This window comes from Convolutriloba macropyga, chromosome 3, assembly GCF_964194025.1.
Source record: "Convolutriloba macropyga chromosome 3, txConMacr16.3, whole genome shotgun sequence".
NCBI lineage: Eukaryota > Metazoa > Xenacoelomorpha > Acoela > Convolutidae > Convolutriloba > Convolutriloba macropyga.
The window spans coordinates 56,548,414-56,562,843 of NC_134470.1; the positions used below are offsets into that span (position 1 = coordinate 56,548,414).

Consider the following 14,430-nt stretch of genomic DNA (forward strand, 5'->3'; position numbering starts at 1 on the left):
CTAACATTTGGTTAACCAAATACTGTTCAAATGCAAGCCAATATAAATGCTAACAGTTTACTGCGGATCGATTTTTGAATTTCAAGTTGTATACTTTCTTATTGCGACATTTTTCAAGAAAAGTAGGATTTCACAATTTCTACACTCCCAGCATTTAGACTATTATTCTCCGAATAATCACCAAGACTTCAATTTGAACTAATTTTTTACCAGCCTTAATCTTAAAAATGTTCTGTTTGTCTTGCTGATAGCCTCCCTAATCAGTAGCTTTTACTTCATGCATACCTTACGTTTTCTTTATTATTTCAAAAAAATACCAAAACAGAATTTTTCATTTAGGCTAGGCCTAGTACACCAATTTCTGAACCATCGATATCCACAAATGAGCATTAACAATACATCAACGTATTGCTCTAGAACTTTTATCAAATTTACAGCAATTGAATACAAATCAACAAATATGGCTAAAAATACAAGAAGCATTACACAAATTAAAAACTTGTGTCTGTCTATAGATATAACAACTAATGAAGAGGCAATTCAATACTATTTTCTGTTACGTCTAATTTACACAATAACTGGTTACTTGAACCATCGAATCGTTTCATTAATTACCCCGGCCATCTCACCAAAAGTTCTGCTTCAAACAATTTAGTAACCATCAACCCAATTAAATTGGTTCAACTCACCTATCTAATACTATTTCGGGGTCAGCTATATGCAACTGGCTTGCTCTGCCTAATATTCAAAAACCAAGTTTCTTTGTTTAACCACTGACACTCCATGCAGCCTCTGCCAGTTACAGATTGGATAACAATATCAAGCAATTAATTCGCCATACAAACAAACTTAACACGATTAATCAATATCGCGGACAAAGTTTAGCACTTTAACGATCAATGATTAGACGCAGAAACTAATTTGAAACACGAGATTAGATACTAAAATAAGAAGAAGCTATCGTGCTGAAGATTACGAAACCGACTGTACTTCCACATAAACCTTTCTTGCTTCGCTGCTTGAAGCGATGTCCTCCCATCTCCCCACTGGACCGAAACCTTACATCTGGAGGTCTCCTCCTCCAGCACCACCTCTTTATCAGCTTAAGTCTGCTCCATCTCTTCTCCTGAATTGTCTGAAGCCACATTGTCCCTCGTGACATCGAATCTGGACAACAGAATCCTCTCTGACAGGACTCTGCTGTGGACATGGCCCTTCAATCCCATCAACTTCTATTGCATTTCGCCTTCTGTCGGAGACTCCCCCTCTTCTGTGGTAGACTACATCATTTGTGCTATCAACATGTGGTGACAACACAATAGGAATTCCATCGACTTCCTCGCTTCTGCTTTCAAAGTCGTTCGAATATCCCAAACAAAAGGGATAACTTTCCTTTTGAGGGCCGTAGCCCTAATTTACACTGTTAAATACCGTTCCCATTTAGAACCACAGGTCATCGGATTCTCATGCATCCATCCACACGTTGCTGTGCCTTATATCTCCCTCATTAATTCTCTGAAATTCCTCTGTTTTTGGGACTCATGTATTCAACGGGGGGGTCCGCATATCTGTCCGCCACTCTATCTGATTTCAGGCCATTAATAGTTTCTGATTGGTCCAAGGAAGCTCCAGCTTCACTGTCATAATTAGACCAAAAGTCCAACTCTTCAGTTGTCATCACAGTTGTCAAGTCTGGTTGCGCCTCCTCTACATCTCTATCGTCGATTGACTCGTCAGCACTGGAGAGTTCCTTATATTTGCCTATTTCAACCCGCTTTTTACTTGTTTTATTCAACTTTTCAAACTTCCTCAAGTACCTTTTTGTATACCTTCCACCAAAACTTGCACTTCGCCGTTTACTGAACTTCAAACATCTTTTTATTCCTAAGGACATTTTTAGCAGAAGGGTTTTCTTGAGTGCTAAAACTACCCCGTGATCCACTTCAAGGCTCGATCTTAACCGGAGCCTCTCTGCAACTCTCTGCTCGATCATCTTCTCTGTCACCTTAGTACCCTGAATCAGCTGACGGCTCAAACTTCTAATTTGACTTACTTTCCAGTTTCTTCGCTCATCAGTTTCAAAGTCCTTCGGTGAACTGCACGACTCACTCGCTTCGGCTAACACCTGACCACAACTCCTGGATAAAAAGTCCTCATTACATGATTCTGCTGATTGTTCACTGCGACTTGAATCGGCCTCCATACTGCCTTTCCTCCCTCTCAGATATCGTTTTCTGACACCGCTGTCAAAGTTTCTTTTCGCTTCTTACAGAATTCTGTGTACTGACTTCCAAAACCAACCCTTTTCCTCATAGCCGTTCTTCGATTTCCTACAATTTGCACTTGATTTGACCATTGAAAACAAAACTCTTCTCTCAAGCCTATTGGGCTTTTTATAAAGAACTGCTCCAAAACTCTCAAAATTTTCTCAACCAAAGAAACTTCAGGTGTTCTCCAGTTGTGATGACAAGTTAGGACACTCAGGTTTTGTCTTAAAATTGGGATAGTCATGAAAATCTTTTTAATTGGGCGACCGAATTGCGCTCATTATCACTCTCTCGCACGGGGACTGTCCCCCCTAGACAAATTCTTTTCCAGTCTGGACCGCAGCTCGGAAATACTTAAGCACGACTGGATCTCAAGACCCAATGTACGATTATTGCTCCTCTGTTATTCTTGACATCACTCCGAATCAGGCCTGTAGGCCTCTCTCACTCCCTTGTTGTGAACAATTGTTTTCATTGTGTCATTAACTGAAAAATCCTCGAACCCTTCTATTATCTCACTGAAACTGGAGAGTCGAACCCGCTCTCTGGTGGAAATCACTAAAAATAAACCCTCGTTAGGAATCTCTGATGAGTCTTCCCATTCGAACTCAGCGTCTCTAGCTGAAGATAGCAATTGTAATCTGCATTCACCTGAACTCTTCCCTGGATGCACCACCGAAACTACTGAATTGCGGTTATAAGGGAGTTGAACACAGTCAGCTTTAGACGTGCTTGATTCACTAAATTCAATAACCCCAGTTGATTCCCAGCAGAAGTATACTTCACAACCCTTCGACAGAACTTGAATGCTATCTCGTCTAATCAAAGTTTGGGACTCTGGACTACGCTCGTATCATTTCGAAAGTCCACACTTGCCCGTGTACTAATTTCTAACTCTGCTTCAAACTCCTGAACTGCTGTATCCCCTTGTGGATTATTAACTGCACACAGCTTTGGCCGTTTTCCTTTTAAGTCAACCGGGTTGCCACTCCACAAAACAAATCTACGAATTTCTCCAGTCCTATTTATTTGTAAGTCTGTACTTTGCCAGGATCCAGAACTGACGTTCGCGAGACCAACGGAACCATTACCTTCATAGTCTAAATCACTCATGAAGAGACAGCCATCTCTATCGTCGTTCGCTGATGAACGGTCTACATAGTACTCGAATCCCTCAGGTGCGACCACTTTCTCCAACTTTTAAAAGAATTTTTCCCTACTCATCTACTGTAGTCTTCTCTGTTTCTTGCTCTCTATATCAACCTGCGTCAGCTTCTCACGGCGCTGCCTTTCCTTTTCTTTCTCTTCATTTTGAGGTTGTAACTCTTTATCACCCAATTCTTTTTCTTCATCAAGCTCTTTGCATTTTTCAACACTATTACAAACATTTTAGTTTTCCCTTACACGATTCTTCATGCAAACTTTCAGATGATTCCTTTTCGAACTCTGCAGAAGCAATATTTGTTTCGAGCCATTCACTAGGGATCACATTTTTTCCTGACCGGTTCTTTGATCGTACCGATATTTAATAATTACTTGCTATGCCCTGTTTATTTCTCCCAACATATTCAGACCAATTGTTCTGCTTGCTGCTCACTCAATTGTAGCAAATCTGTCACGTTCTCAAGACACAATATACGATTATAGCTCCTCTGTCACTCTTGAGAGTCCTCAGAAACAGACCTCTAGGCCTCCATCACTCCCTTATTGTGAACACCTGTTTTCATCGTGTCATTAACGGAACAAATGTGAAATCCTTCTAACACTTCGGTGAAACGCTCTGGTGAAAATTGCTACACATAAACCCTCGATAGGAATCTCTGATGAGTTTTCCCATTCGAACTCAGCGACTCTAGCTAAGGACATCACTTGTAATCTGCATTAACCTGTACTGTTCCCTGGCTGTACCGCTGAAACCACTAAAGCGCAGTGATCAGGGTATTGAACGCAGTCAGCTTGAGACTTGCTTGATTCACTAATTTCAAGAACCCCTAATGTTTCCCAGCAGAAGTCTATTTCACAAACCTTCGATAAACGTGATTCTTATCACGTTTATTCAAATTGTTGGGACTCTGTGATACGCTCCTATCGTGTTGAAAGTCCACAACTGCCCGTTTGCTAGTTTCTAACTCTGCTTCAAACTCCTGAACAGGTGTAGCCCTTGTGGATTATTAACTGCACACAGTTTTGTCCGTTTCCCTTTTAAGTCAACCGGGTTGCCACTCTACTCAAAATATATACAAGTTTCTCCAATCCTATTTATTTGTGAGTATGTACATTGCCACGATCCAGAACTTACGCTCGCGAGACCATCGGAACCATTACTTTCTTTTCCGACTTTATTTTGTTTCGAAAATACTCTTCTTGATCTCTATTAGATACGCAACCCCATTACTCAGCTATGCATTGAACTTATTCAATTACATTGCCAATCTCTTCAATCAAATTAAGAGCACTAAGATTGTCCTCGGCTAGACATTCTGCAAACGTTCTATGAATGGACTCTATCTCTCTCATATCAATATCACCGCCTTCTACTAGAGACGGAACCTCAGGTGCCATGAGATTTACATCCTTAAGGCTTGTCTCTTGAGCACACTTAATAAATACTTGCTCTACCCTTTTTATTTCTCCCACCATAGTCAAAGCTAATTGTTCTGCTTGCTCCTCACTCAATTGTAGCAAATATACCACGTTGTGGAAGTTCTTCATTGATTCATCTTGGTTACTGCATCCTGTTCTCACTTATTCCGAATCAACTTCACTCAGCTCAAACTGTTCCACTGAGCTTTTGCTTAAGAAGTTTTAAACCCTGACCAATATCACTCTTCGCTTTCTCTTCCATTACTTTTCTTCCTCTACTTCTGATGCTGTCCGTATAAACACTGTTTTCTCCTCTACTTAAAGTTAGCCTCTTCTCAATGACGTCGAAGTATTGTCCTAACGACATTACTTCTTCACCATTTTCCGTCATCCAGAATCTGAAAGGCAAATTTGAAACCACTTGCATCGCCCATCCTCTCAAAACATTCACGCCATAGCTTGATCTTCGCTCATTTTTAACACGTCTACAACGTCAAGGTTGTACAACCTCCAGTCCTCCAATTCGGAAACCCTTCCGACGGAAAATACTCTACAAACGGGAACGCACTCCAATCCATTTTTATTACATAATTATGTATCTTTTTTTCGTCTACTTACTCGTTATTTGTCTCAGCTCTGACTCTTTCTAGTCTGTCTAACAGTCTTCTCTGTCTCAAAAGTTCCCTTAGCTTCTCACTTGTGCTTAGCCCAGTTCCTCCACTCCCATCAGTAACTACTGTACCTCTAACCTGACTTATTGTGCTTTGGCACTCTATACTAGCGTCCTGCTGCTGCTGCTGCTGCTGAACCACCACTGGCCTATTTTGCAAACTTCACCTTGCTCTCTGCCTTAGAGTTAAACTCTTCGACTGGTGTTCTTTCAGTTTGAAAAGAAATCAAAAACCGCGCGGAAAACCTCTCTTTCTCTCTCAACTTTACACTCTCTATACTCTACCCTACTCTATGCTCTTAAACCTTCAAATCACGATGTCATTTGCCTAATACCAGCTTAACAACTTCCGGTTTCAAATTTTCGAATCTCTGAACTGGCCCTCTTCCTCTCAAGGAAGCCAATTACTAACATTGACAGTTTTAAATAACTTGCTGTCACTCCGCCTTTCCCTCTTTAGACTACCTTGAACTCTAGAACTCTCCTACCTTGCCTCAGAGATCTCTTGATATTGGCCAAAACCCTTTAACAAACTTCACTGTAACAACAGGAAAGCCGATACTCTACTCAATTCTCTGCACTAACTCAATGTCACGCAACTTACGTTCTTGGCTCAGTCAAAACACACTCTCTTCTAATCTCAAGAAAAGCTAAATTATAACAATACCCACACTCGAACTCCAACTCAATCGAAAACTACTCTGCACACTCGCTCTCTCTCTCTATCTCTCTCTCTCTCTCTCTCTCTCTATCTATCTCTCTCTATGTCTCTCTCTCTCTCTCTCTCTCTCTCTCTCTCTCTCTCTCTCTTCCTCTTCTTCAAGCTCCAACTTGACTCTGTCCACGGGTTTCTCATTCTTCTTCAATCGTCGTCGCACAAGTCGATTCTCCTCTCTCGGCATTTACACTAGCAAAGTCAACTTTTGTTCAACTGCAACAACGACAACCATCCAGCCCCTCCAACTATCCTGAAGTCTCAAGACAGCCAACCCAGGAGCGCCACTGTAGAATCTTGTACTTTGCTTAGGCTGACTAGCTGGGGACCGACAAGCACCCAAAACCCTAACAATTTGTAAGGTGTTTTGATGGCTCTCGGACTTCTATAGAAGTTTTTTGTCCCCACGCTGCTCTTGTCTGCCGTACGAAGCTCTAGTTGGAATAATGAATTAATTCACGTAATCAAATTTTTTCTCAACTTTTGCTTTGTAGCCAAATTCAAAACTAAGGAGCCACTATTCTTTCAAATCTACCAGCTCTCAATTAAGCTGCTTGATCTATCTGCAGTTCTCCGGTGTTCTTTGGTGTTCTGATTTCCAATCAAGCAAACCAGTGTTCTGAAATTATCCAGTCAGTTGAACTCTCTCAACAATGTTTTTGTTATCACAACCTCTCCACCGATCAACTGCTAAGCTACAGCTCTGCTATGGTACTGTTTTGGTAATGTTTTGGTTCTACTCCTTAGTAACATATCAAGCAACACCGTAAAAGACAGATGAAAATAAAAGAAGCGGCTCAGTTCGCATTATGGTCCACGTTAGTTATGCCTTTCTTACATAAAGTTTGTTATGACTTCAAATGAACAATTGAATGACCTGAACGCCTTCTATATACATTGCTGACTTCTACTCAAGCAATTCAAAGTAAAACAAAATCAATATCATACTTATGACGCTACCAATTAATCAATCAGTCAAACTATGAACTCAAGAATTTAAACCTTATTTGGAAGTTTAAAGTCCCCCCAAGGTATCTATAAAAACAAATTCCCCAGAAATGACAGCGATGTAAGTTGCCCCACGGTATGTACTAACACCCTACTATGTTAGAGCACGCTACGACAAATAGACGGAGATAGCCAATGTTTATAAAGATAACCCACTGAGAAAATAAACATTTTACCTACTCAATTCGATTCAGGTTTATTTGTCCCACTTACATTCGGTTCACCAAATGGTGTTCAAATGCAAGCCAATATACATGCTGATCACTTGTTGCGGACCGATTTTTGAATTTCAAGTTGTATCCATTTTCATTGCGACATTTTGCGAGAAAAGTAGGATTTCCCAAATTCCACATTTTTGACGTTTTATTAAAAGCAAATAATAATCTGCTTATTGTGTCAAAAAATTTTACTCTCTGCACAATAACAGCACACTCATTTCAAATCCATCTGTAATTGAAGGTATTGTAACTTTTCGATAGTCTTCTAGAGCTTGAAGTTAAGAAAACAACTCTTCCAGGGTTTCAATCGTTCCACTGATTTTTGTTCCGACCCCTCTTGAGGGGGAAGGAACTATATACTCAACTGGGTTTTTTTTGTTCAGTCAATCTTGGCCGATCGATATATTCATCGTAGAGAGTTGAGACTGGTATCATTAGAAAGCTTGTCCAGCGTAGAATATGGAATTAAAAAGATTTTTTTGATTTTCGTTTTTGACAGGGAGATATCGAGGTTTAAACTTTCGAGAAAATAGAGTGAATTCCGTTGATTTCATTCACCTTTTTTCGCAGTTTTTGACTAAAATTTTGCCAATTTAAATAAAATTTAATAAAATTTTTCATGAAAGAGTTGTTGATTTTACGTTTAAAGACAAAATACATTGTCGGCTATTTTCATTGAATTTTTTTGTCACCAATTCCGGCTAAAAATTTCACAAAAATCAGACTTTTTCATCAAAAACAGCACGAAATAAGTTTCTTTAGTCCACTCTGATTGAATTTGCAGGAATTGCACACCCAAACACCACAAACACAATCTTTGTAGACTGAACAGGGGGCTAATTCCACTTCAATTTCAGTTGAGAGTGCTCTGTAATTAAAACTTTGCCGTTTTTTGCTAACTTTTTTGTTGATTATCAAAAACGCAGCATTTACTTTTGATTTTTTAACAAACAAAATATCTAAATCAATGACTTTCCAACCATTAAATGTCCCTAAAGGACAATCAACATTAGCAGCACTAGTTCTGTACCAATCTTGGACCGTGGTTACAATCCAAAAATATTTCAGATTGTCATCAGTCGGTTTTTTTATTTAAAAAATGCGATCTTTTTTATATTAGTTAAATAACAGAAGATTTCAAATCGAAGCTCACTAGTGTTAGGTCCTATTGGCTTCCTAATTAGCTCGAAATTAATTTATCCATTTGATTGCTTGAAAGCTTATGGTCGTTTTGACTTTTAAAATATTTGATTTTTAAATAAAAAATGGCTTATTGAAATTGCCTCCATTTTTCTCTTACTTTGGTCAACTTGTAGCTTAGTGTCAGCAACCAAAGAGTGCTCCTTCTTTCTGCTGAAACCAATTTTAGTCTTTATTGCGCTTTTACGCCTTAAGCTATGGTGTTCTGCCTTTGATACTAATAGATTTCACAATTTTTTTTTAGTTTTTAGGTATTTGCCATTTTTCATATTTTCTAATTTGTCAAATTGTCACGTTATTGTCAGTTCATATATCACATTTTTCACGTTAAAAAAACGCACAATTCAAAATATTTAAATCCTTAAAGATATAGATTTTGGCTCTTTACCGCTTCTACAATACTTTCTCGAAGAAATTAATTGAAATTTTTAATTTTGTCTTTTACTGTCGTTTTCACTTTGTCATTTTAGTCGTATTTAATTTCCTATACAATGACCCGGTTTGACTGGCTTTTCCTGGAACAGTAGATGAGCCGATCTTCTGATATTAGAAGATAGATAATGGCTTTCATGACTTTGAAAACAATTGTTTTCCAAAATGAAAAAAAATTTTCAACTTCGCAATTTTGTTCCTTTTATTGTCTGTTTGTTACCTGGTCTCGTTAATTAAAGGTTAAGGTTGACATTATTCTTGTCAGGGGATGGTGTCAAAAGGGATTGGTGTGACGAAATCTAATTTTTTTCAAGACTTCGTTATGAATTTACTGGCTTTGACACGGGTTTTTCACAAAAAAAAGTTAATTAATTTTTGATTTTTGTCATAATTGACGTGCTTTTTGTAACGTAAGACATGTTCTGGATAATTGCAGGTCTCAAGGGCTTCCTTTGGAAGGATAAGCGAACCTATTCAATTATTTGATTTTGTAATTAGTGGCTTTCATGTCTTTGGAAATAAATTTTTTTCGATAAAAACAAGTATTACATAATCCTGCTTTTTTTTTCTTTTTGGTCTTGTTGTTACCTAGTTTCATTAATGAGCGACCAAATAATGCATTATCGGTTTTCGACGAAGGTGCAATCGAACATATTTTAGGCGCCGAAGTATGGCTTTACGGCTTCCAAAGCATTTTCTGGCAAGATTCAATGGTTTTTTGGTTTGTTATCTATTTGTAGTTCTTTTTGTAACTGCATAAAAAATTGAATACCAAGAGATCTTCATTCCCTTGTAAACAAGCATTGGTAATTGTAAACCATATGGGATATTTTAGTTGATTCCTAATGGTTTTCATTACTTTGAAATTAATTGTTTTTTTTTTTTAAAATTCAGCAAATTTTCTAACTTTAAAGTTTCTGTTCTTTTTTGTCTAATTGTTACCAAGCTTTATTATAAACTGCTGAACAACCATTTTTTTCTGGTGATTTACAAGTTATTTTGTTTATTTTCAGGTTTTTCTGACGCTATTTTGACTTTGTTATTAAGTTTTGTTTTTTAAAACGGACATAAATTTTTTTGATGCAATTAATGTTTATTGTTGTTGTTTGATTTTGCCGTTCGTCTTCGCTCGCTTTTTTAATATCGGCATATCTCATCAATCTAATGCCTCATTTTTTACTCCACTGAGTTATTTACTTTGGAGGCTATCTTTTCCTTCATACACCAGTTTTTTTTTTTGAAAAATACTTGAATTTTTTGTGTTTTTCTATCTGTTCCTCATTTGGTAGACAATTATGCCAAAATTGTGGATGAGCGGGGTCGGAACCTTATGTGCGATCGCACATTACCGAGCCGCCTTGTTAGTCTTACGGTTTAAATTTAAACTCAGCTTTGTAATTGTTGTTCAGAAAACATGCCAGGGCACAACAGTTATAAAATAGTTGATAATTAAAACTTTAATCAATCCATTCTTCGTTAAAGATATTGTGTACTCAGTTACTGTTTGAAGAAATTAGGCAGGTGATATTAATCAAAGCTTACTTCAGTTTCTGAATTACAGTAGAAGTCAGTAATAGAATTCAACAAAACAATTTCAATTGCTGTGCACACTTAAGTAAAAACAAAATAGATACGAATTGAAAAGCAAATTAAGGGTACAGCAGATTAACCTGAAGAATTTTTTGTCGCTGCACAATAACTATAGAAGAAGACTCTTTTGTCAAATTTCTAATATTTTTTTTTCATTTAGTTTGGTGTATTCTAGCAGAAAACAGTTTTAAACTATTTCTGTCATAAAAATTTTTTGTCAAATAAACAAGTTTTGACATCTTGTCTGAAAAAAGTGCAGTTTTTATTCAAGGAAATCCAAGGTTTTTTTGTTATGCAGATACTTTTATTTTTCAAAAGATATAGGCAATCGGCGTCTTAGCAATTTGCTATTCAAATGTAAATTGTTTAGTTTATGCTCCAATGAAACTTCTACATCGAAATATATTAAAATCATAACACTAAAACTATACACAAGATTCTTGACTTGACTTTCCGTGGATCAGAATGGAGTTCGTCAAATGTGTCAAAAATATGTGCACAAATACAAAATACAAGTAATATGATGCGTCCAAAATTATCGTCCAGTATTTCTTCATAGAGAGCTCCAGTAATGGAGAAAACTCAAAACGCAACCTACTCTCCGGACAACAAGGAGCACTTTGTTGAACCTTGAATATTTGATTAAAATAGCAAAGCTTGAGATAAAAGGTGGAAATATGTGGAGAGGCCACGTATTCGTAGTGTTTGTGGAGACTAAAATGGAAGTCATGAACAATCCTAGTTCAGCAGGCATCACTTTTCACCATAGCAAAGACTTCAAGTCTCAAAATTAGTTGAACTTTCAAACTTTCTCCGCTCCTTTTTCTTCTTCAGTTTTCAATTCATATCAAAATTTGCTAATTGCGTTGAATTTGTTTGTGCTCTTCGTTTATCGGGTGAGACATGTTATATAATATTCACAAAGGAAATCTTCCCTCTCATTTGGAGACTTTCCATATGAACAGCACACCCTCTCATTGGGTGATTTGGATAACTAAATTGATTGAGCCTCTGTTGACCCTCACAATTGGTCTTCAGTTTTTATTTACATTACTGACTGAATGTCTTAGCCGTAGATTTCTATCAAAAAAACACAAAAAACACTGTGGCCTTTACCTCTTATAAAGACAACAGAGACCGCTTGCGCCAAACGATAGCTTGCGCCTTGTTTTATGCGTTACAACCTTTATATTTGAATAGATTTTTGTAGATGGACTAAGCACATAATTCCTATGTGTAATTTCTACAGAGAAATCTGATGAGCAACTGTTTATCCCTGCTCCTTGCCGCAATACTAATTGGCGATCGTGAAAATATGCCTGAACAGAACTTTTAAAATTTGATTTCCTTTAAAATTGCGAGAAAATTGTTGAATGAAAAATTTGATTGTGAAAATACTATTGGAGTATGGAGTTGGGTGTAAACTCTATAATAAAATTCGTGTTTCCACTGGTGACATTTTTTGTCCGAACAGCAAACCCTTAATCGATCTGGGAATTGAGCAAACAAGCTTAAAAGATTTTTCAGTTTTTATACCCGGACTTGAGCTTCAGAGCATTTCAGCGCTAAACCAGTATCTCTAAACTCAGTTCTGAAATATTATCTTTCCAGAATAGTTTAAGTTTCTTCATGTGCTGCTTTTCTTCATTATGACTATATTGTGGTCACATAGTTTGCCTAGGCTAAAATTTTCCTGCATTGTCTGACAATTATTCATGAGGCGAAGATAATACTGAGCAGCATTAAGTTGTACTTTTTCCCTTGAAACTGGTGATTACAATAGTAAAATCTAGCCATTGTAAATTTTGAAATGAACGTAGTACTGGCCATCCAGAAACGGAATGTCTCTAGACTAATTCAGCGCTGATTTACTCTTCTACCAACCTCAATTTTCTCTAGATCAGGGCTTAGAGATTCGTTATAACTTCCTATAGGAAACCAGGGATAGTTTTTGTTGGCAGCCATATCAAGAACCATATATGGTTCCATAAACTCCATACAATATTTCTGTTGCATGATCTTACCATGGTTTTCCAATTTTTCATGCAGTTTTTCTTTGGCGTATCGGCGATTCCATGGAAGGGTTGACATAAACGTACAAAATAAACAGGATGCATGACAAACAGTATCTTCTTTGTCTCTTTGGCTCTTTTATGGCATCCAGGAAATTTTCTATGGCAACCAAGAATTTTTCCATGGCATCCAGAAGAGCATCTATGTCAAACAGGAAAGCCAAGAAAAAACGATGAGTGGCCATGACAGCATCATTTGGCCATTTTGTATTCTTAGTAGAATCAGCTAAGTACGTGAGATCAAGTAGGTCGATTAGACCACTTCTGGTCTCTAAAGGGTCCATAAAGTACAATTTCAATGCTACCTGTGAGTTAACATCAAAAAAACATACATCGTGCAACCAAACCGTCAAACAAAATATGTAAACACAGAATTAAAGGAAACACGGTTAAACATATTGGGTAAACAATGCAGAAAGATGCTTTGAAGACATAAAGATAATTTGACGAAATTTAAGCTAAAAAAATACGATATTAATAAAAGCAAGCTAAACATTCGTAAATCTTTTGTATATTGCAGTCGACATTGTTTTAAAAAGCTACGGATTTGATTCGGTTTACGATCAACAACTTTTTGACCTAAAAGAAATGCCTTATTTTCGAATATAGATTTTTCACTTACCTTGTTTTACGAAACCTCAAAAACAATAAGCTGTATTTGATTGAATTTTCCCGGATCTGTGCGCACCAATGGTAATAGAGACATACCTAGTTGCCAAGAAACCATGAACTTGAATTTTCAGCAGATACTTTTCACCAATAAAATATGACAGAGGCACTTATTTCACTCTTTTTCAGACTGAGTTTTAAATTTTGAATACTCAGGCATATGGTTGCCAAGTTCTCCTGGTCACCATATATGGCTTAGATATGGTTGCCAAGATATATTTATGATGGTCAACCAAGTAATTGGTCAGAATAAATTTGTCATAAGTAGTTCAACAACTCTCACTTTTAGAGCCGATCTTGAAATTGGAGGATTTTGAGTTGACAATCATCAGCGACACTTCAATCACTCTTGACCTGCATCCGAATGCCAACCGCTTTGATAATGGAACCGTGACTGCACACAACCGCACTGGTCATTTTGTGGCACAAGTGACTTTTGACCAGTCACTATTTCCAGTTCATATTCACAGCTTGCCAACCAATCGGGTATTCAATTTGACATTTCAGTTCTCTGTTGGAATTGAGACTAACTGTGGAAATGGGGTGATCAGAACAACGGAACCCATCGTCCTATTTTATGCTCCACCTGGTAATACAATTATTTATATTTAAATTATAGGAATTTATGAAGCACAGAGAAAGCAGCGTACATACTAAAGGGTCAAGCGTTCACCCTCACAGTAAATAAAGTTGAGGTAACTTAAATTTTACATTAACTCATTGTACCTTAAATGTACCTTAACTTTTACCTTAACTGTTAAGATAAACTCTACCTTAATTTTATTTTGATTATTTTAACAGTTGAGGTTAAAGTCAAGCCAGTGCGCCCCCTTGAATTTCAAGTAAGCTAAGGTAAGGCAAAATTACCTTTACTTTTCAGATAAGTTAAGGCTGTTTTTCAGGTAAATTTACATTGAATTCTGTTGTGCGTATGAGGATCTAGAGCAACGCCTTATCAGATTACTATAAAGTTTGCGCTCGCAATTAGTGCGTGTTGACAGCTGCC

At 37.3% G+C, this 14,430-nt stretch overlaps 1 protein-coding gene across 3 annotated transcripts in view; it reads left to right on the top strand.

The window, feature by feature from the left end:
• LOC142336300 (uncharacterized) overlaps positions 1–14,430 on the top strand; it is a 118,222-nt gene that overhangs the window by 95,929 nt on the left and 7,863 nt on the right. For all 3 annotated transcript variants that reach the window (XM_075385019.1, XM_075385018.1, XM_075385020.1), the window contains one exon: positions 13,714–14,013. In XM_075385019.1, the coding sequence (XP_075241134.1) occupies positions 13,714–14,013 (300 nt within the window). The remainder of the gene's footprint in view (positions 1–13,713; positions 14,014–14,430) is intronic.